Here is a 23,218-nt window from a genome sequence, read left to right on the forward strand (position 1 = left end):
CTTCCCGTGAGGCACACATTTTGTTGCATTTCACTAGTTTTATTTTCTGCCTAAATAATACCCCTGTTGTGACGTGGCACTGTACGCTACACCGGCTCGCCATTCACACCTGTTGTGATGTGCACGGTGCACCTTTAAACAATCCTTAGTCTGACGCCGACGCAGATCTTTAAGGCTGACTGTTGTAACACATTGATTAGTTCCAGCTGCAATAACTCTTTAAATACCATTGTAATCTAAAGCTAACAGAGGAGCTAACGAGAAAATTAGTCGTGCTGTGTTTGCTCCTAAAAAGCATCCAAAAAAGGGGCTTATGGGACATTTCCTTTTTTATTGGCCTGTGGCACTTTGTATAACTTAGACGACTTAGACTTAGATACAATAAATACAATTAAACAAAATAACTCTTGCATACATAGGTAAAATAGAGCAAAAGGTATGGCGAGAAGATGCTGAAATATGGATAATATAACTAATAATAAGACAAGGCTTCGTCTTTAGATATGTATGACTTTTTCCAAAGCCTTTCTATCCAGGATAGTGACCACTGCTTCGTGATAAGTGTGTCTCAATCCCATATTGATATTGGATATCGGCCCGATATCAGCAAAAAACAAGTATCGAATGATTTGGGCTTGCATCTAAAATTTCCATTACAAGCAGTCATGCAGTGTGTTTACTTGTGCAAAGCTGGACAGCCAGTTAACATGTAAATGTTTTCCAAAGGGCACAGAAGTTTGGTCTTTTCTTGCATTTTAGTGAAGTCATTTACTTACGGTAAACTATGCTGCTAAGAGCTAGAAACTACACAACAGCTAACTAACCACACAATAGCACACAAGCTTGACATATGTAATAAGTTAATTAAACAATTATGCAGTCTAAAACATACCATTTGTCAATATTATTAAGTATCAAATAATGGTGGTTGCTTATGCATACAATTTCAAGGCAGAAGTGGATTACAAAGTATCCAGTAATAAAAGTTGTCACATAATTTAACTTACTGCGTCATGAGCTAACCCTAATGAATCAATATCGCCAAAAACAATTACCACTGCACTTCAATTTAAATACATACCACCCATTGCTCTCTGTTTGAGTAGTTGCACTTGATCAAACCTTTTCTAATATTCTACACTTTAAAATGATAAAATTACATACAATTCCTGCTGATATCGTATCAGATTAGATTCTGTATTGGCCTGTACACCTCCAATTAAAAGCACAACTATTCCTCTCATTTTGTTCTCTTGTCTTTTTGTTCTGCTGCAGAAAATTTATATTTACAAGTGAAACGTCCAAATAATTGCTTGGATCAGACCTTCAAAAGTAATACAATACATAGATAATATGATATACGTTTATTTGCAATGATTAAATCGAAATGTTATTTCAGTGCATGTCAGTCTGCTAACGACTGTTTCATTCTTCTCCAGCGATACATGTGTTTCGCCAACCCGACAGAAGTAAAGCCCCCCGAGGACCTTCAGGACCTGGGTGTTCGTTTCCTGCAGCCCTTTGTCAACCTGTTGTCCAAAGCCACCTACTGGTGGATGAACACCTTCATAACAGCTGCCCACAGACGACCTATTGACCTCAAAGTCATCGGCAAGCTGCCCATAGCAATGAGGGCCCTCACTAACTACATGAAGCTTCGCAGGGCCTTCGAAGACCAGAAGGTCAGTGTGTTCATATTCTATTAATCTGCGTTCATATACGATTGATGAAATACTTTTTTGTGATTATTCACATGTTTTAACACCTTAACTTTAACAGCTTTACTGTCTATACATCTAAAATATTCGTTAAAACGCTACTGCTCTGCTGAGCGGCTATATTCAGCGTGTTCAGGGGTGTACCTCAGTCACCGATCGGCAGGAAAGACAGACCAATGACACAATGACAGTTATTTTCTCCAATTACAGATTGTTTTCTTTATTTTCACGGTTTTAGTAAGGACCAGGACTTTCAATCCAGCATCAGAAATTAAAATGTTTCTTAATCTTCAATTTAGACAATTCATCAGCATCCTCAACATATATAAAAAGTTTTCTATTAGTAATATATATATATATATATATATATATATATATATATATATATATATATATATATATATATATATATATATATATATGAAAAACTTAAAGGTATACTAGAGGATGTTGTGGATCATGTTGACTATTGGTCCTCCCAATTGTCCATCATTCTGGTGATGTTACGTAAGGACATATATATATGTATATATATATATATATATATATATATATATATATATATATATATATATATATATATATATATATATATATGTATATATATATATATAAGAAAAACCCAGTGAAGTTTTGTGCTCGTGCGCTACGTTCGCTCGCATCCTGTGCATCTCCTGGGGGCTAAGCCCCCCTGTCCTTAAAAGCTAGTGACGCCCCTGCTGTCAACAACTCGTGCTCTCGCTGTCTATCAACTGTATGTGTCACTGCAAAGACCGCCACTTTGTTGATTAAGGCTTCGGCAGATTTCTTACCGCGCTGGAACAAACTAGCTGAATTCAAATTGGATAAAAGTTCCAACGTAAAAACAGCAACACTGGAGCCTAAAATGACATGAAGAGAATTTGAAGAATACTTTTGTATATTTAGGAAAAGTCAATTAAAAATAAAATGAAGTTTTACCAATTTATGATCATGATTTATGATATCTCAGCAGAGAAGGCTTTGAAGGCCCTGACGGCCCGCCACTGCTTTGTACACAATAAAGTGCTATACAGTACTGGGGTGATGGATCAACTTTCAATCTAATAACAAAGTCCAAACAACTAGGTGAACTATCCTCATTTGCAACTGCTCTGCCAACATGCACACACATTGTCACTAGCACTGTGGTGTACTCATCGTTTGCAATAACAAAACTTCTTAACTTTAACAACAAGTTTGCTACAATGATTAGGAATAAAAATATAAACCCCTCTTTACCTTGTTGATTAATCTTGATGTTCAGCGGAAGGTAGAGAGAGTCGGGGGAGGGGGGAAGGGGGGCAGAGTCGACAACGCTGTGGATACTTTCTGAATGTTTCAAACCACACATCACTTGTTCATTGCTTTCTTTAGACTAATATTAAGTTGATGGAATTATAAAATAAATCTTGTAAAAAGGCCAAAAAAAACAACAACACTGAAAAGCACACAAAGTAGCACTTAGTATAGTACCTAAGGCCTGTAACACTGAGCTGACAAACAATGAGCACCAGCGATCGATCAGCCTGGATGTGCTGCCGGGCACAAAGTGTTACAAAACTTTTGTACACTAAGATGAGATTCGTACGCAAAGCATATTTTCAAACGGTCTGTGGTTCGTAAATTGAAAAGTTTGTACAAAGAGGGGTTCATAAATCGACCTATTGTTTTGTAATACTCTTAATTAAAACTGAATGTTTACATCTCGTAGTACTGTGGTATTGTTTGTTAAAATTCTGTTTTAAAATAGAACCATTCTGTCTACACACTGTGATGGAAAACAAACAAAATCAGGGCTAATGAGAATTTCTCACCATATTGTAACAACATCAACTCAACAGTACCGATTCTTGGAGATGGTGCTTTTAATTGCCCATGGATTTTTTCAGTGCATTTAGTTTAAAAATGAAAGTTTTTTCTTTGACTTAATTACTTCTATTTGATAGATATGCATGTGTTAAAAGCATAAACAAAGTTCTAACGCAAGCATACAAAGGTTTTAAGAGTTTGTTTAAAATTTGAAAAACAGCTTTAAAGTTTTGATTGATTTGGATGTTAGGGAATGCTGCTTTTTATTGTTATTGTATCCAATTGGTCTCTAGCCAATCATATCTCAACTCTGACTGAGATTTGTGTGTGTGTGCGCGTGTGTGTGAGTGTCTCTGTGTGTGTGTATCATGAACTATGAGCCATCAGGGAAATTATTTCTCAACAGCATCAAAGAAAGTGAAATGTCACTGATTGCACTCAGAGGATTATTGCTTCTGATCCGACATTAAACATGTCAACATTTTCTAGTAGTAGATCTTACAATCTATAAATTAAAGTGCAACCTTTATGTTACATACACACATTTATATAGTTTTACTGTCATGATCCCATATGATAGTTTTCCTAATGTTTTGTATAATTTCTATTTCTGGTGCTCTTATTTTAGTTCTACTTCCTGTTAGGTTTATTGTTTTTCTGCACCTTCACTTGCTGCTCAGTTTCCTGCCAGCACACCTGTTTTCCTTTAGTTAATCCAGCCTATTTAATTACACAGGTTGCTCCTTGGATCATTTTTCTTTGTGCTTTGTACTTAAACAAGTATTTGTCTTCAGTGCACTTTCATGCTGCACTAGATTAATTTTGCACTACTTGTGTTTTCCAACAAATGGATTTCTTGCATGTTCTTTGCTTTCTTTGCTCTGCATTCTGGGGTGCAAACCAACAATGTGAACATAAGAAAGAAACAATCAAATTATTTTATGCTGTTTAAGCCAAAAACTTATATTATACAGTATTGACTTAGTAGTTTATTATAGAAAATTATATTAAAAAATCTTGTAATAACACTTTTGAAGTTGTTTTCTTGCTGACCTGTCCGGTTTGCCCTCATTTGGCTAAAATACTGCAGGAAGAAGCAAAAGTGTTACTGCTCCCTGTTTGAGGAGCATTAAGTTGGACTTGTCCAGTAACGGTCTTCCTGTCTCATTTTAATAGCATGTGTCAAGCCTCGTATAGTCAGCAGGGTCAGAACTTTCCAGTCTTTGAAAGGTCACGTGCGTTCGTCATGGCTGAACGTGCGTCCGGTGTGAACACGATCCCACTTCCTTTTGGTTGTGAAGAGAGATAAAAAGATCCCGGTGGGGCAGGGGGGTTGAAGATGGGAGGAGTCCGGTCAGTGCGGAGGCGTCGGGTCATCGTCGTTCTACTGTGAACAAGGCGACATGATGACCCTTGCGGGTGTCACAGTGCTGCATTTTATGGGAAGATGAATCTGTGTGCGTGTGCGTATGCGTGTGCGTGTGTGTGTGTGTGTGTGTGTGTGTGTGTGTGTGTGTGTGTGTGTGTGTGGACGTGAGACTCAGCCATCCTTTATTTCCTTCAAGTGACCGATCCAAGGTGTGTGTCTGTGTAAACGAGTCTAAAAGAGTGAGAGTGTATTTGGGTTTAAATAAGAAAGTTAGTGACTCATGATAAGTCACATCTGTTGTCAGCGATCTGATCTGATGAGCACACACACAAGCGCACACACTTTGGGGAGAGCTTCTTTCATGTCTTCATAGTGACGATCCACATGTGTTTGACATCACTAATATTCAATAATGAAAATTGTTCATTGAGCCTTTTGTATTTTTCATCATGACTATAATCACAATAAAACACGTGGAGAAAGATTTTAGCTACCGATCAGTATCGGATGATTTTCCTGAAAAAATATGTGATCACCATTGCCGATTAATGCCTTTTAATGTCGATCACAAACGCTGATCCTCTCTGGCTGACACTGTATTTATTTTTAGTCCCTCAGCTGACTAGCGGCTGCTGTCTCCATACACAGTTTGGAGCCGGTCTCCTAAGTAAACAATTATCACCTCCATTGCAGCAATTAAACTGCAATTATTAGTATCTTAGATGTCATTATTACGTACATGATCACTGAGGACAAGGCTAAACATGTTACACACTGAAAGCAAGCCAGCAACAAGCATGCTAATAGCTAATCTAGCTTGAAACAACACCAAGAAATAAGTGCTTAATAAACTTTAAGATTCAAGATTCAAGATTCAAGATTCAAGATTGTTTATTGTCATATGCACAGTTAAACAGACAGTTTGCCGTACAATGAAAATCTTACTTTGCTAGTCCACCCTTCAACAAGTCACACGGTACTTAGCTAAAAATAAAAAATAAAAAGAAGTGTAGATGGAACCATGTTACAGCAAAAAGTAAGCAACTATTAGCAGTATATTAACAAGTATATTAATAAGAGTCTAGAGCATCCATCCATCCATCCATTTTCTAACGCTTATTCCCTTCGGGGTCGCGGGGGCAGTGTTTCTCAATAATTTTATTGTTACGCAACCCCCATAGTGTACTTAAAACATAAAATAGTTATAAGTACACCTCTGCATAACATTGTAACCTTATTAATAATAAATAAAACCAAAAAAGAAAGTTGACAATTGTCATTACCACATTTGGAGGTGTTAAAATAGCCATGTAAAATTGCTAATGCTAATCAGTAGCATGTCTATGGCAAATCTAATATGAATTAGCATCAAGCTTGCCCATTTTGAAAAGTGGAGTTTTACTGTGCATTGGAGTGTTCATATATACTTACTTTGTCGGCGTTGAAAATGGTAACTTTACCTAAAGGCAGTCTCACTGAGTCCGCTCTGAGTGCTCCTTGAGTGATTGTTTGCTCACAAAGTGTTTGAGCCTGCAAACGGACGTGACGTCACGAGCATCAAAGATATTCGAATATGGGGCCCTTTGGTTTTACATGATTCGGTGCCTGGTCGTACCGACGGAATTCGGTCGATGCCTGCAAAAGTATAAGATTTGGTACCTATCTCCACAAGGCTACAATATAAAAACTGAAACTGAAACAAAAAACCTCCCATCTCACACTTACTGAAGTCCTGAGTGAGTAAACTGCTGTGATGAAATAGAGTATGTCATCTCTTAACTGCAGTTCACTTCCTGTTAGATCCCCCTCCATGCACTGCATGGCCGTTATGCTTTGTCGCCTCCAATGGTGCATCCTCCTTGGCTGTCCAGCTTCACTTCTACACCATTAATCAGGGTATCCCATGATGCAGCAGCAGCATATAGAAAGAATGGAAACCCTGACTATGTCCTTGTTTTACAGCTCTCGGCTGAATTGGCTGACTGCTTTTTCTAACGATTCAGCATTTTTATGTTTAAGCTGTTCTTGCTGTGCTGGATGATTTTTTTTTTTTTTTTTTTGGTCCAAGCTAATTTTTTCAACAGTTTTGCTTTCATGTTTCCCTATAGTGAAATAAGATTTCATACACGTCACCAACAAGAGCATCTACAGTTACCTTACGTCATCAATGTACAAACTTTTCCATTGAGGGTCTCTAACAGAATAATGAAAGGAAGCTGGGTCCACTGTGATACATTTTATCCATGTAAGATATGATTTTGATACATTTTGTGCATTAAAATGACTAAATCCAATGTAGGTCAACAAATGCTAAGATATCTAATTAAAAAACATGAATTTCTTATTTTTTATACAGTTTCAACAAACGAGTGCAATAATAATAATCTAATAATATATCTCATTGATAATAATTTCATTTTCAGAATATGGAGAGAGAAAAAATAGTTATGGGCAGGGCCGTAACTCGGATTTAAAAAATACAGAGGTCAAAATTTGGTCCAAGAGGAGCTTTGAAAGGCTAAAATCATGGGTATCCCAGCACCATCTGAATATTACCTTGAGCAACACAATTAACAATCCACTTTTTTATCACTATGTTTAAGTTTAATGTATGACATAATGGTAACATAATCAAAACATAAGTTTAAAAACGTTACTTTATATAGAACTCCGACATGGCTTTGAACCCAAGTCCTTCTACTTAGCGTTGCAAGTACGAGAGATGCACGCCATGCGGTCATTGAAAATTGAGGGGGAGGAATCTGTCCCCATATTCTAATCAGTGACAGAGCTTGACGTGGCCAGGAATACATTTAGGGAAAAAATATATATGAAGCACCTTGTCATTCAATAATTTACACTTGACATGCGCTTCTTCACACAAAACACCCCCTTCCACGGATCACGAAGCCCTTCGCACAGTGCGTGTACGACGTTTAGGGCAGGCATGACTGACATGACAACAGTATTATACCATCAGCGTTTTACATCAATTTCATTCAGGTGAAACAGACATTAGTTATGTCAGTATAATTGAATGTTAATGTTATGTTGGCAGCACTTTTCAAGTCGGATGATGTTTAAAGTAAAAGTGGACTTCATTGCATTACGTTGTACATGACCAAAGATCGTGTATTGAGAGAGGATGATCTACCGCATGGTGATGTACAGCGCTCACAATGTCCTACACAAAGTATACAGTCGTGATCAAAAGTTTACATACACTCGTAAAGAACATAATGTCATGGCTGTCTTGAGTTTCCAATAATTTCTACAAGTCTTATTTTTTTGTGATAGAGTGATTGGAGCACATACTTGTTGGTCACAAAAAACATTCATGAAGTTTGGTTCTTTTATGAATTTATTATGGGTCTACTGAAAATGTGACCAAATCTGCTGGGTCAAAAGTATACATTCAGCAATGTTAATTTTGGCAAGTTTCACTGCAATAAGGCGCTTTTGGTAGCCATCCACAAGCTTCTGGCAAGTTTCTGGTTGATATTTGACCACTCCTCTTGACAAAATTGGTGCAGTTCAGCTACATTTGTTGGTTTTCTGACATGGACTTGTTTCTTCAGCATTGTCCACACGTTTAAGTCAGGACTTTGGGAAGGCCATTCTAAAACCTTAATTCTAGCCTGATTTAGCCATTACTTGACCACTTTTGACGTGTGTTTGGGGTCCTGTTGGAACACCCAACTGCGCCCAAGACCCAACCACCGGGCTGATGATTTTAGGTTCTCCTTAAGAATTTGGAGGTAATCCTCTTTTTTCATTGTCCCATTTACTCTCTGTAAAGCACCAGTTCCATTGGCAGCAAAACAGGCCCAGCGCATAATACTACCACCACCATGCTTGACGGTAGGCATGGTGTTCCTGGGATTAAAGGCCTCACTTTTTCTCCTCCAAACATATTGCTGGTTATTGTGGCCAAACAGCTCACTTTTTGTTTCATCTGACATCACATGGACAAAGATAAGACCTTCTGGAGGAAAGTTCTGTGGTAAGATGAAACAAAAATTGAGCTGTTTGGCCACAATACCCAGCAATATGTTTGGAGGAAAAAAGATGAAACACCATTCCTACCGTCCAATCACTGTATCACAAAAAAATAAGAGTTGTAGAAATTATTGGAAACTCAAGACAGCCATGACATTATGTTCTTTACAAGTGTATGTAAACTTTTGACTACGACTGTATTTACAGTCAGTCATGTCATCATTTGTGACACTTAAGAAATATAGAGGAGAGGACATGACCTTGGTGTCCTCAATAGTAGTTATGGTCATAGTTATGGGTCATAAATGTCCACAATTTGGACACCCCTGCTTTACTTTTTTTTTTTCTGCTCGCCCTCTCTATCAGAGACCTCAAGGCACGGCGCTGCAGGGCCCCAAGTGGATCTGGCAAGCCTTGAGAAAAGCGTTCGGCCGACCTCTCATTCTCAGCATTACATTCCGCTTCCTGGCCGACCTGCTGGGTTTTGCTGGTCCACTCTGCATCTCCGGCATCGTCCACCACATCAGCAAGAACAACAGGACCATCCAGCAACCGGTGAGAGCATCATCAACAACCTTCGTAAGATCCTAATACTAATACAAAAAAAAAAATTCTGTTACACTCATCATGCAGACATACTGCAGTGATCAAAATGAATGTTTTATCCCCAAATTATATATATAAAACGCTTATTTTAAGAATGTTTCTAAGCATGGATATCTAGTGACTATCTAATATGTGTCACAGTGGTCATCAGGCTTTGGCCAGCCCAGGCTCAAACCTGCAACCACACAACCCTTTTGACTGAGAGCGGAGTGCGCAAGCCAGTTGGCTAAAAACCACCGGGTAGTGAGGTCTACGTACCGTTGTAGTGCGCAGCTAAGCTATCTGGGTATCCATTACACTCCTAAACCTCACCTTCATCTGGGTCAAGGTACCAACAGTGATCATTCTGCGCAGTCCAACCCTGCACATGTCAGCAACTTAGTGTATGGAGAGAAATTGTTTTATTTAATGCAACCAAACAGAAAAAAAGGGTTGTAACTAAAACAAGTTTTATATTTGAAATTGAAAAAAATATTTTCAAACAAAAGTTATAATTGCAAATTGTTTTTTGGTTGCAAAACATTTTTAATTTTGGTTACGATTTAACTTCAGTTTTGTGAGCAGGACCTTCTCTGAACAGTATGTTAAAAGTATTTTTATTGGCCAGTCTCAGAGTAATTGCGTGACCATATGGGTGTGAGTACTGACTACTGTAGTACAATTGGACAGAAAATATCAAAGACTAGGACTGACTAAAAAAAGGATTTTAACACATTGTTGAGAGGAGGCCCGCCCACAAGATTGCACATTAAACATACACATTAAAATCAGCTTTGAATAATGACAAATAAGGAAGAAACACCACATAAAAGTTTGTAACACAACAATATTTCCTCCTTAAAAGTTCAGTTTGAAGTGAACGCATTTTACTCACGACGAGTCACGACCCCGCTTTATCAACCGTCCTCCTAGCAATCCATTCATCCACAGGCCAGTATTAATCCACTCAAAGGAGTGAAACAATGAGGTAATATAACAATCCATAAAGTTGCTTTAATGCAAGACAGCATGTGGATTAGTTGAATAGTCGGATAATAAAGTGTACACATATTTAATGGCTCTAATTTTTCCATCGACTTCTAAATGCAGTTAAAGTTTTTTAGACATGTGCTTATGAACAACAAAGATAACTCATTAATTCACAAATATTCATTTATACTGTAACTGTGCTGCTCATTCGGCTGTTCCAAAAATTTAAATGACTAATAAAATGTTGTCCATTAAAAAAAAAAGGAACGGCAAGATGCTAAAAAAAAAAATTGACGTTGTTTATGTATTAAAAAAACAGGTAAAATAGCAGCAATGAAAACAAACAACAAAGCACAAAATCAAACTTCCTCAAAAAGAAAAGCATTTGGTGATGGTTAAAAAGCTGCACACTGGTATAATGACTATTAACTCTTGGCAGTTTTAGCACTCTAACAGACTCAATATGTAGCATTGTATCCTTTATTAATTAATTCTTAAAATGTTGGCTATTTTATAGTTGTATGGAGATAAGCTGATTGGCAACACTAAATTGGCCCTAGTGTGTGAATGTGAGTGTGAATGTTGTCTGTCTATCTGTGCTGGCCCTGTGATGCTGGCGACTTGTCCAGGGTGTACACCGCCTTCCCCCCGATTGCAGCTGAGATAGGCTCCAGCACCCCCCGTGACCCCGAAAGGGACAAGCGGTAGAAAATGGATAGATGGATAGTTCACAGTTTCAGTCATTCGAGATGCCATTTCCCGCACCTGCTTGGATGGTGCACTAATTTAAGACGTGTCAATTATTTATGAGACTGCAGGAGACGTCTCAATTCCTTAGAGTTTATAAAAGACAGACGACCACACCCGAGAGCCAATCAGTGAGAACGTCTCTTGAATTATGAAGTCAGACGTGGACTGCAGCGGTGGAACATCACACGTTTATTTGAAAATATTATGAATGGTTCTGTTATCAGTAGTTTGGACAGTGTCACTTTGAAGACCAAATATAGATAGTTTGGTATGCAGAGTGTCATTTCGGAGACAGCGTGGCTCGGTTGGTTGCAAGTTCAATCCCAGCTTCCGCCATCCTAGTCATGTTGTGTCCTTGGGCAAGACACTTCACCCTTGCTCCTGCATGACAGCTCCCGACATCAGTGTGTGAATGTGTGTGTTAATGGGTAAATGTGGAAATAGTGTCAAAGCGCTTTGAGTGCTTTGAAGGTAGAAAAGCGCTATACAAGTATTTACCATTTGTCGAATTTTAGTGGTATTGGGGTATATTAGTTCACATTGCTGACTTCTGTGTCGCTGACCTTGGATCAGTGCAGACTCAATGCACTCTTTTTACGTTGCAACTGACTGACAATCAATGGTAGTCTGCCTTTTTTCCTACATGGGATATACCCCAGCCCTAGCAATGAATGAACATGATGAGGAACTGGATGGATTGATGATGTAGGTGACAGGGTAAGTGCGACGAAGATTCATGGTTGGTGTGATGTTGAGGCAATAAATCAGTGATGATTGAAATCCATTATAAGACAATGAATCTTTCAGGAAAATATATCCAATATCCATTCCCTGAGGCTTCCTCCATTGCAAACCTTCCATTGAACTTGAATGGATTTGCTGACAGCTACTCAATGATCTGACTTTAAATATCTGCTTAGTTTTTATTAAAACAAAATAGTTCATACTTCCTCAAACTCTGTTCTTCCAGATGAAGTTGTTGGGCATCTACTTCATTTCCTCCAAGGAGTTTCTGGAGAATGCGTATGTGCTGGCCGTGTTGCTCTTCTTCGCACTGCTCCTGCAGCGAACCTTCCTACAGGCCTCCTATTATGTGGCGATTGAGACGGGCATCAAGCTACGTGGCGCCATTCAGGCACGTATCCTCAGATGTTCGCCATCAAAATGAAACAAAGAAATGCATCCATATGTTTTGTTGTTTTCTCCCCAGACCAAAATCTACAACAAGATCATGCGTTTGTGCACGTCCAACATGTCCATGGGCGAGCTAACTGTGGCTCAGATTTGCAACCTGGTTGCCATAGATACCAACCAGCTTATGTGGTTCTTCTTCCTCTGTCCGAACCTGTGGGCGATGCCAGTCCAGGTTAGAAACATGAAGATATTTGTGAAATTGTATTGCTCTTCTGCTACGTTATGTTTTGTTTTATGTGCTTCTCCTCCCATAATGTGCGGTTTATAAATGATTTTGGAAAAAAAAATTATGGTTAAGCATTATTTCGCCCTGCGAATCTACTACACCAATAGATTGATTACTGAAAACGCTATATAATTTCCTACAAAATCATTTAAATCATTCTACACATTTGTTTGCTTTAAATGTTTTTCTAAATTTCTTGCATCTGTTGTGTTAATAAATGAGCATTTAAATAGTTAATAGGGAGGCTGTGGCATATGGGAACAGTTATTTGTTGTGCAAAGTGTCCACAGATAACAGTTTTGTCACAATAACTTTTTAACAACATATTTAAGAACAAATGCATTTATTTATGAATTTTTTCCTGGTGGCCTGGCATGAATACATTTGGACAACCACACACATTCACCCTCGTTCATGAACGCATTACAACGCACCTGCTTTGCCAGAGTATAAGAAGAGGGAGCAAGAGGGCTGATTGGTGTTGTCCACTTAGAGGCTTTATGTCTACTGTATATTTATCTAATCCAATCCAATCCCCTTTATTTATATAGCACTATTAACAGAACTGTTTCCAGAGTGCTTCACATAAAAAGAAACAATAATAAGTAATTAAATTACAATTATTTAAAATACAAGTAAAAAAACAAACCAATAAAATAGAATATAACAATAAAAGACACAGGGGGCAACAAGACTCACGCCGATTTAATTGCGAGTAATTGTAACCCTTCAGATACTCTTTATCAAAAAAGTTAAAAGCAACAAACCTTGTGGTAACTTCTGGAGACTCTGAAATGGAAGCAAATTTCGCTCTTCTTAACAATCACCGGGTGCTGCTGTGGGCTCCTCCCCCATCTAAAAGTAATTTAAATGTTAAGGTTGTGTAGGTCTGGCAACCCCGGGATGCAGAGACAGGTAAATATGCAATTAATTGTAACGACTTGGTCGCATGGTTATGCGGAGGTAGTTCTCCCAACATGCAGACGGAAACTCCGGAGACAGCGTGCAGGTAGGAAATGATTTATTTGCATAAATCATGCAGGAAATGCAGAAAAACAATAGCGTGCCGATAGCACGGGAGGCAAAGCTTAGGAGGAGGCTAGCGCGGGAGCTAGCATATACACAGGAATCACGAATAAAAAACTATAGACGGCGTTAACTGTTGCGTGTAGCAAACAAGGAAGCCAGACTGATTGTGGAGAGAAACGGGAATAAATAGCTCTCTGATTAGTGCCCAGGAGCAGGTGAGCGTCCCGAACACTAATCAGAGGCAGGTGAAACTAATCTGCAGTCATGGCAACTGAAACACAAACCAACGGGTGCAGAAAACAGAACTGTAGTCAAAACTAACAGAACAAAACACGATCCGGGCAATGGATCATAACATTAATGACAAAAACAAGGACGTGCAGCAGGGGAGTGCACAAAGCTCAAACAGGTGTAGGTAGCGCAAAACCCAAAGCAACACATTGAGATACAAAGCAAATCTAAAGGGACAGGGCTGGCATAGGAAACCTCCTGATTAGTGATTGCCAGCAGTAGAGTCTCCTAATTACAAATGGAGGCAGGTGCTCAAGCCAGAAGTAAAGTCGCTGTGAAACAAAGGAAGACAGGAAGTAGAATGAAAAATAAAGGCACCTGTCCGGAAATAATACAAAATACAGGAAGGGAATAATAATTTCCAAACTGAAAAAAGAATTACAAAAAAATCTGGAAGTAAAATGTGTCATTTGATTTTACACTGGTGGCGACTTGTCCAGGGTGTACCCCGCCATTCTCCCGAATACAGCTGGGATAGGCTCCAGCAACCCCGAGAGGGACAAGCGGTAGAAAATGGATTCATGGATGGAAGTTTACACTAGTTTGGGAAAACATGGTTTCTTTGCAAGACGGCGCCGATTGATTGTTTTCCTGTGTGTAGTGTTTTACTTCTTGTCTTGCGCTCCTATTTTGGTGGCTTTTTCTTTTTTTTTTTGGTATTTTCCTGTAGCAGTTTCATGTCTTCCTTAGAGTGATATTTCCCGCATCTACTTTGTTTTTATCCTTCTTCGTGGGGACATTGTCGATTGTCACGTCATGTTCGGATGTACATTGTGTACGCCGTCTTTGCTCCACAGTAAGTCTTTGCTGTTGTCCAGCATTCTGTTTTTGTTGACTTTGAAGCCAGTTCAGTTTTAGTTTCGTTCTGCATAGCCTTCCCTAAGCTTCAATGTCTTTTCTTAGGGGCACTTACCTTTTGTTTGTTTTTTGTTTAAGCATTAAATACGTTTTTACCTGCATGCTGCCTCCCGCTGTTTCCGACATTGACAAAGCAATTAGCTACCGGCCGCCACCTACTAGTATGGAAGAGTATTACACGGTTACTCTGCCGAGCTCTAGACAGCACAGACACTCAACAACAACACATCATTTGCAGACTATAATTACTGGTTTGCAAAAAATATTTTTTACCCCAAATAGGTGAAATTAGATAATCTTGCCACGGCACACCAGATTGTATCTCCCGGCACACTAGTGTGCCGCGGCACAGTGGTTGAAAAACACTGTGCTAGAGACTGTGAACACATTTAAATCTACCTGGACGTTGTAAAGATGACGCAAAGGTGGTCGATCAACATTATCTTTATATGCCAAAACCCACTACTGTTGCTTGCAACCACACCAAAACAACGTCAACAAATTCCCTTTTTCTCCTTGTCAGAAATCACAGAACTATTACAATAACGCCAGGTCTCTACGGCACTCACAGGCGGCTCTGTCTTGTGACGTTTAACAAAATGACAGAAAGAAACAAAAATTGGGTTTTTGTTCTAAACATATCTGTTTTGCTTTTCATGTTTTTTACTGACTTTAAGCAGTCGTGCAAATTTGAGTATTACGTCCTTACCCCATGTGCCACAAATTGCAGTAATGGGGGATACGGTGCATGTAAAAGTATGACAGATAGCGTTAAACAGCATCTCATCAGCTACTAGTAATTTAGAGGTTGGTTATTTTATTACCAGCCATCCACGTGTCTCCAGGAAAGCTGTTAAGAGAATAAATCACATCCTACTGTTCTCTCAAGTGCCTTCTCACCACTCTGATACATTTTCTTGTGAGGGAGAAGGTGTGATGCTGTCACATCTATGAAGATTTGTGCGTGCGTGCGTGTGTGTGTGTTTGTGTGTGTGTGTGTGTGTGTGTGTGTGTGTGTGTGTGTGTGTGTGTGTGTGTGTGTGTGTGTGTGTGTGTGTGTGCGTGTGTGCGTGCGCGTGTGTGTGCGTGTCCTGTAGGTGTCAGAAACGATGCAGAGAGCAACACTGTGCCACAGTAGCATGCTGCTGTTCTCATTCTCATTATCTCCCTCACACAGATTGTAGTGGGAGTGATCCTGCTTTATTACCTCTTGGGAATCAGTGCCTTGATTGGAGCGACTGTCATTGCTGTGTTAGCGCCTGTCCAGTATTTTGTGGCCACAAAGCTGTCACAGACACAAAAGAGCACTCTGGTGAGCGTCCATTGGAAGTCATCCTCTCTGTCATTATGTCAAATGGATATTCATGTCAGAGGGTGGTTTGGTTATTTTTGTTTAAAGTCTGTAATATAAAAAAAACTGAGCTGCAACTCTTGAATGTTTATCTCTACCATTCCAGTTCATTACATCTACCGAGGAGTCTGACTGACTAATAAATGTGACAAATAGTCTTGGTCATTACTGCTGTGCTCACTTCCTTCCAGGTAGTAAAGTGACATGTGAGCAGGTAATGAAGTGGATGTAACTAAGATCCAAATAACAAGAGCTCAGGGGCATGTGCAATCTCTAAAGTTGTGTCTGCTGTTATTAGGCATGTTGCACTTGATCAACTAAGACTCCGTGTACAAATGATAACAAATACAGAAGGCGGCATAGCTTGGTTGGTAGAATGGCCGTGGCCGCAACTTGAGGGCTCCAGGTTCGATCCCCGCTTCCACCATCCTGGTCACTGCCGTTGTGTCCTTGGGCAAGACACTTTACCCCCCTGCTCCCAGTGCCACCCACACTGGTGTAAATGTAACTTAGATATTGGGTTTCTCTATGTAAAGTGCTTTCAGTCACTGGAGAAAAGCGCTATATAAATATAATTAACTTCACTACAAAAGTAGTGCAGACTGCCATATTTAAATTAGGATTTTGCGTGTACTATACCGGTTTTCACCATGGAGACACTCATTTCCCTCCACATTTATGGCATCATTTGGTGCAACCTGTGGTGTTTTGTTATGTTGTTGAACATGCAGCACACAAATATGATAAACCTTTTCTGGGCTATATTGAAGCGCGAGCTCGACAACATAACTTGTTTTAGCATGCCTAAGGTGCACCGTAGGATGATGCATCTTGATCATTCCAGATCTACCATCACAACACTGGCACCTCCTTAGGCGCATCTTAGGCATGCTAAAATAAGTCCTGTTGTGGAGATTGCGCTTCAATATAGAAAGATGCAGAAAAGGCACACTGAATGTATGTGCTGCATGTTCAACAACATAATTTTTTTTAAATATATTTTTCTTAGGGCTGTCAACGTTACTGCGTTAATGCATGTGAATAAAAAACAACTAATATTGCCTTATCATAGATGACAGGAGATTCATCACGGTGTTTGTTTGCACTGGCAGTTATCACGTCACACGGCAGTGTGATGATAGTTAGAGCGGTGTGCTGTGCGCCATTCAAAACAAACTCCGGCAGAACTTTCGATACAACTGAGGTAATTAGACAAACTTTCTCATCATCGGTGCACATCAAGTTACAAATAACATCTTAGAGCGAAACATGAACGTGAGGATGGCGCTGCTTGCATGACTGCAACATGGACTATAAACGGAGGACAATAAACTATGTTGGCTGAGTTTGCCTGCGTTTAGCACAGATACAATAATCAATGCCTTTGTTAAATGGACTGTGAAGACCTAGTTCTATATGTCCCCTCAGGAATACTCCAGTGAGCGCCTCAAAAAGACCAATGAACTTCTACGGGGCATCAAACTGCTGAAGTTGTATGCGTGGGAACGTATTTTCTGTGACAGTGTGGAGGAGACCAGAAGCAAGGAGTTGACCAGCTTGCAAGCATTTGCTCTTTACACATCCATATCTAGTAAGCAGGCTAATGTGTCTGTTGTTGGATATTGTCCTAAAAGTCAAACAAACTATAACTTATAAGTCAATGTTTTAACTCAACAAGTATAGTCATCAGTCAATATTAGATTTCACTATGTATCCTAACAGGAAGGCATGTCCACTGTTTGTTTTCCTCCTTATCTCCTAAAACAACACAGCTTACAGTCTCCACATCTGTGATACACATGCTGGATAATGACAATTTGATACCAAAGATTAAACATTAAATGTCATGGCAGTGATAAAAAAACGAGAGTATCATATGCAAAATTAAAATGTTGTGATCCCCTTTGATGATGCCAACACTGAAAATAATATTTGGATAAGAGAAATACCCTGCCGTATGTATTACTATAAACCAGGGGTGTCAAGCTCGTTTTCATTGAAGGCCACATCGCAGTTATGGTTGCCCTCAGAGGGCCGCTTTTAACAATGAGTATTACATAAATATACACATATACATGTGTATATGTATATATATATATATATATATATATATATATTTATTTATATATATATATATATATATATATATATATATATATATATATGTAATATATACATATATATATATATATATGTATATAATACACTAACGATATATTTTTTACATAAGGTGCAAAAAAAAAATTTAAATTTTACTTTAAAAACTGGCAGCTCAGTCACCTGACTTTTACAGTAAAAGCAGTGGGTTTTTTACAGCATATAAAAACATTTAATAAATGGAATGGAATGGAAAAACAATACCACTGTTTTTCAAGCAACAGAGCTGCCAGTTTGTTTGTTTTACCGTAAAATCTTTTTGTTTCAATGTTTTTTTGTTTGTTTTTAAATGTTTTAGTGTCTTATTGTATCTGGAAAAAACAGTACCAAAGTTGATTGTATCGTAAAAAACTCAGTCGGCGGAATTTAACCGTAAAATCTATTGTCAATTTTACAGTCTACAATTTGATTGGTAATTTGTTTTGAAATCATAAGTCAAGCAGATATTTAAGTACAGTATTTATCTTTATTTTAACAAAAAATATTTTTGAAATACATAATATAATATTTTGACTTTGATAATATTGAATTTTAAAAGAAATGCAATTGCATGCAGTACATGATTTTTAATGTCAAAAGGGAAAGAACAAATATATTTAGTAAGAATAGATTAAGCATTTTTTAACACATATTATTTCCAGGCTTTTGTGGGTCACATGAAATAATGTGGCGGGCCAGATTTGGCCCCCGGGCCTGGAGCCTAAAACAGGAGGGTAATACAAATACATCATTCACTGTACTGTCTTGTACCTTTACCTCAGAATTATTAGTTTGTAGTTGCTTGTATTTGAGAGTATATTTGAATAAATATATCCTCTTAAGAATCAGTGTTTTCTGCACTGGGCATTTATGTTTAACGTAATGGGTCTATTTCTTTTTGAGGGGAATTTGTTACACTGACAAAACAAAATGAAGCAAAACAATTTTCTCAGGAGGATATTTAGTATCTTTTACAACAAAGTTATCCTATGACCAAGTCTTATTTCTCTTTGATTCCCAGTCTTCATGAATGCAGCTATTCCCATTGCAGCTGTGTTGACAGTGAGTATGAAACCGTTTATAATCTGTTCTATTAAAAGTATTAATGTAAGTGCTCTTATTCTCACTTTGTAAAGCAAACAGTCCTCAGACAGTCATACGATTGTCTTTATTGAAATATTGAAGGAACAAGGGAGTGAAACCTAACTCTAACTAAATAAATAATTAATGGTGTGCTTCAAGACATTTGTCCAGATAGTGTATCATGCCAACCTGTTCTTTCTTTGCACATTGAAGCTGTCATGGACCAGGTTTTGTTCATCATCAATGTACTTAACCCACGCCACAAGCATTTAGTAAAATGTTAAAGATCTATGGTCACAGTTGAGAATGTTTTCAGCTGTTCTCTGCACCCTCACTTCCTGCAGACGTTTGTTGTTCATGTGCACATCTCCGAGGACGCTGACCTGTCTCCAGCTGTGGCCTTTGCCTCCCTCTCCCTCTTCCATATCCTGGTCACGCCTCTCTTCTTGCTCTCCAGCGTGGTGCGCTCGACTGTCAAAGCTCTCGTCAGGTAAATAAAGAAATAGAAGACAAAGGACTGGTTCGTCTAGAGAAGCAGCCAGGAGTGGAACAACTCTGCTCTTTGAGAGTGGTCTTATTGCCACTAGTAGCAGAGGTTATGTTACTTGGACAGTACCTCAGATCACTCAAGCGTGAGCGAAGCAATTCTTGCAAAGAATGTCAGCCACTGCAGTCACTTTAGTGGAGGATTTAGGTAGAAACACACATGACAATAGCTAAAGTATTCTTCATGTTCTACTGCTTATCCTGTTTACACGGGTGAGCTGGAGCCTCTCACAGCTATCCCCTATTCCTATCACATTTATAAAAACATCCCAACTCACATTCATGGTGATTAATTGCACTCCATCGACTATTTAATTGAGACGTCTGTAAAAATTACTTTGACTGGGATGTGGCTGTAAAATTTAATGTAATTTGTATAATAATGAGCTAAGTTGTGATTAATTTGCTGTCCTTGCCTGCATATAGCATATTGACTTTCTTTTTTAAACACTGTTTAACCAAGGGCATCAATTTTGGAATAATGTCACTTTAATGGGTATAAACACTGAATAGCTTTTGGCTAACAAAGTGCTTTATGGGCACTTTATTAGCCAAACAGGCTGTTATGCTGTAAAGTAAAGACAGTGAGGACATGTGACTTGCATATTATCACTGTTGATTTCCATGTCTAATGTAAATGTTGCATGATGACTATTTCAACATTAGACTGCACCATGCCGGTCGTCACTTTTTTGGTCTTGACTCCTTTGAAATGTCTATTTTGGGATCATACTAACTGACACACTTTGTGAGACACTGGATTAATGTTCTTTCACTTCACTAAGAGAGAAAAAATCTATCCGATTTGCATCTCAGTGTTGTCGCCTCTCCCACACAGACCGTCTCTATTGACATGCATAATGATTAATGAGATGCATGAATGAATCAAATGATAGCAATGTAAGTCACTGTAACATGATAGTAACATTTTATAATTACAGGCCCTTCTTAAGCCTGCACAAACCAATAAGGCATTTGCATTTGTCAGATTCTGCTAAAACAGCCAAACTGCATTATGTTAAATTCAAAATAAATCATTCAAAATTTTCATGGGAATCATTGGTCTCACTCAAGTGAAGGTGAGCTCAAGTCTATTTTTTGCAACCTGCATGCTCGAGACAAATAACTTGAATATATATCTGGAGTTGAATGTGTACTTAGAGATGTATGAAAGCTGTTACATTGTCTCTTGGTTCATGGTTGAAATATCCTCTGTGGCGATTTAATATTTAATTGGTCTTTGTGTCTGCAGTGTTCAAAAGCTGAGCGAGTTTTTCTCAAGTGATGAGATCGGAGATGAGTTGGAAACCAGACCAACGCTGACCTTGGGATCCAACAATCATAACCAAAATAGGTACCAGGCTGTGGTAAGTAATTGTACCAATGTGTTCTTGTAACATCGAACATTCACAATTTTCTAACAGCGCGAGTGCAGACATCTACAAGGCTGAACTTGTGCAAAAATGAAAATAAAAAGACTTCCTAAATCAACAAAATATTCATTTTAGGGTAGGCTCTTGTTTATTGTATGCATGTTACAATGACTCAAATGGCCAAAAGAACATAAATTCCTCTAAGACTCAATTTATAAAAGCTGGGTAGGCTCTAAATTTCCTAGAGCATTGTATCGATCACAACTGGACTGTTCAAATCAACTTAGAAGATGTTTGGTCTCTAGATAGGACAGCTGTAGTCTGAGGGGATGGTGCAGGATCGTATTTTTAAGGTAGACATGCCACAACAAAAATGGTTTCCCTATATTGTGAGAGCAGCTGCATGTCTCTATTACAGAAGATACATACTCTGGAGACCTGCACCATCCCCTCAGACCAGAGTTTTCTTACATAGTATTTGTTCAGGAACTGATGAAGCTTGCTCAGATGAGAGGCACAACATATTCTAAGACAATGCCTTAAAAGTCCTTGGTTGAAAGAAAATGTTTACTGTAAATACATGCTTTCTTGTTTTATATCATCTATAGTAGCATACTGTAAGTTTAGGTAAAAGTTGTTTATTTCATAATGCATCGTATATTTAGATTTTCATCACAACATTTTTTGAAAAACAACATGCAACAATGAAATACATTTTTTTTTATCTTTCATATTTTTATTAGTGTTTCTATACATGCAAAAACGTCAGTAGATTTTACAGTAAAAAAAAATGGCAGCTCAGTCACAAGAATTATATTGTAAAATAAGTGGTACTGTTTTTCCATTTACAGTATGCACTGTAAAAACAACAATCGTAGATTTTACATTACAAACTGGCAGCTTACACATGACAGCGGTACAGTGGTAACGTTTTTTTAAATTTACAGTGTAAAACTCACCGTAAATTTTACGCTAAAATTTTGGCGACTAAGCTACCATTTTTTTTACTGTAAAATCTACTGATTAAAAAAAATAGCATTAGCATAATATCATCCATATTGCATGAGTGTATATATTCAAACATTTCAATGCACTGGTTATATACATGTCAACAATATGATAATAAAACTGGATTATATTTCAGTAGTGTTTGTAGGGATGTATATTTTTAGGATTTTATCAATATTGATACCAATATTGATACTATATCCATCAGTACGCTTATCAGTACTTATTGTAATCAGTGTAAATAAAGATGTAATATAATACATTCTTTATTACCATTTTTTTGTTGTACACCACCAACATTATGTAACATCTCACAGCAGGGAAGTCTTTTATCAGCACCTGCTTTTTTAAATCTTGAACAAGGCAACTATGTTTGCAGTGCAAGGCGCAATGCAGCTGTTACGTCATCATTTCGTCGAGACCACACAGATCCATCACTCTGGTCTATCACTTACAATTCCACTCATCTGGAAATTATATTTATGTATGGCATTCATGTGCAGAGCACAGACCTTTTACATGATGTATTAAATATATAATATAGATTAATACACTCAATTAGCATGTTAGGTGGGTGTGCATTTAAAAAAGGTGTGTTTTGATGCCACACAAACAGCGACTGGAGAGAGACCTGTCAGTGATTACTATCTTGCTTCAGAGCAACTTTATGGATTATTTTATTATTTAAATGTTTCACTTTTTTGTGTGGATTAATATTGGCCTGTGGATTACTGGCTCGCTAGGAGGACGATTGATGAAGCGCGGTCGCAGCGGCAGAGTTGGGTAGAGTACCCAAAAATTGTATTCAAGTAAGAGTACTGTTACTTTAGAATAAGTAAAAGTAAAAAGTAGCCATCAAAATAATTACTTGAGTAAGCGTAA

The 23,218-nt window shown here is 38.2% G+C and overlaps 1 protein-coding gene across 10 annotated transcripts in view; it reads left to right on the forward strand.

The window, feature by feature from the left end:
• The window catches only part of abcc8 (ATP-binding cassette, sub-family C (CFTR/MRP), member 8), a 119,587-nt gene that overhangs the window by 43,406 nt on the left and 52,963 nt on the right, over positions 1-23,218 (forward strand). For all 10 annotated transcript variants that reach the window (XM_072913929.1, XM_072913923.1, XM_072913928.1 and 7 more), the window contains 9 exons: positions 1,440-1,682; positions 9,283-9,471; positions 12,212-12,376; positions 12,452-12,607; positions 16,017-16,151; positions 17,619-17,781; positions 19,348-19,388; positions 19,754-19,899; positions 21,208-21,322. In XM_072913929.1, the coding sequence (XP_072770030.1) occupies positions 1,440-1,682; positions 9,283-9,471; positions 12,212-12,376; positions 12,452-12,607; positions 16,017-16,151; positions 17,619-17,781; positions 19,348-19,388; positions 19,754-19,899; positions 21,208-21,322 (1,353 nt within the window). The remainder of the gene's footprint in view (positions 1-1,439; positions 1,683-9,282; positions 9,472-12,211; positions 12,377-12,451; positions 12,608-16,016; positions 16,152-17,618; positions 17,782-19,347; positions 19,389-19,753; positions 19,900-21,207; positions 21,323-23,218) is intronic.

Source organism: Nerophis lumbriciformis, linkage group LG10 (genome assembly GCF_033978685.3).
Source record: "Nerophis lumbriciformis linkage group LG10, RoL_Nlum_v2.1, whole genome shotgun sequence".
NCBI classification, from domain to species: Eukaryota; Metazoa; Chordata; class Actinopteri; order Syngnathiformes; family Syngnathidae; genus Nerophis; species Nerophis lumbriciformis.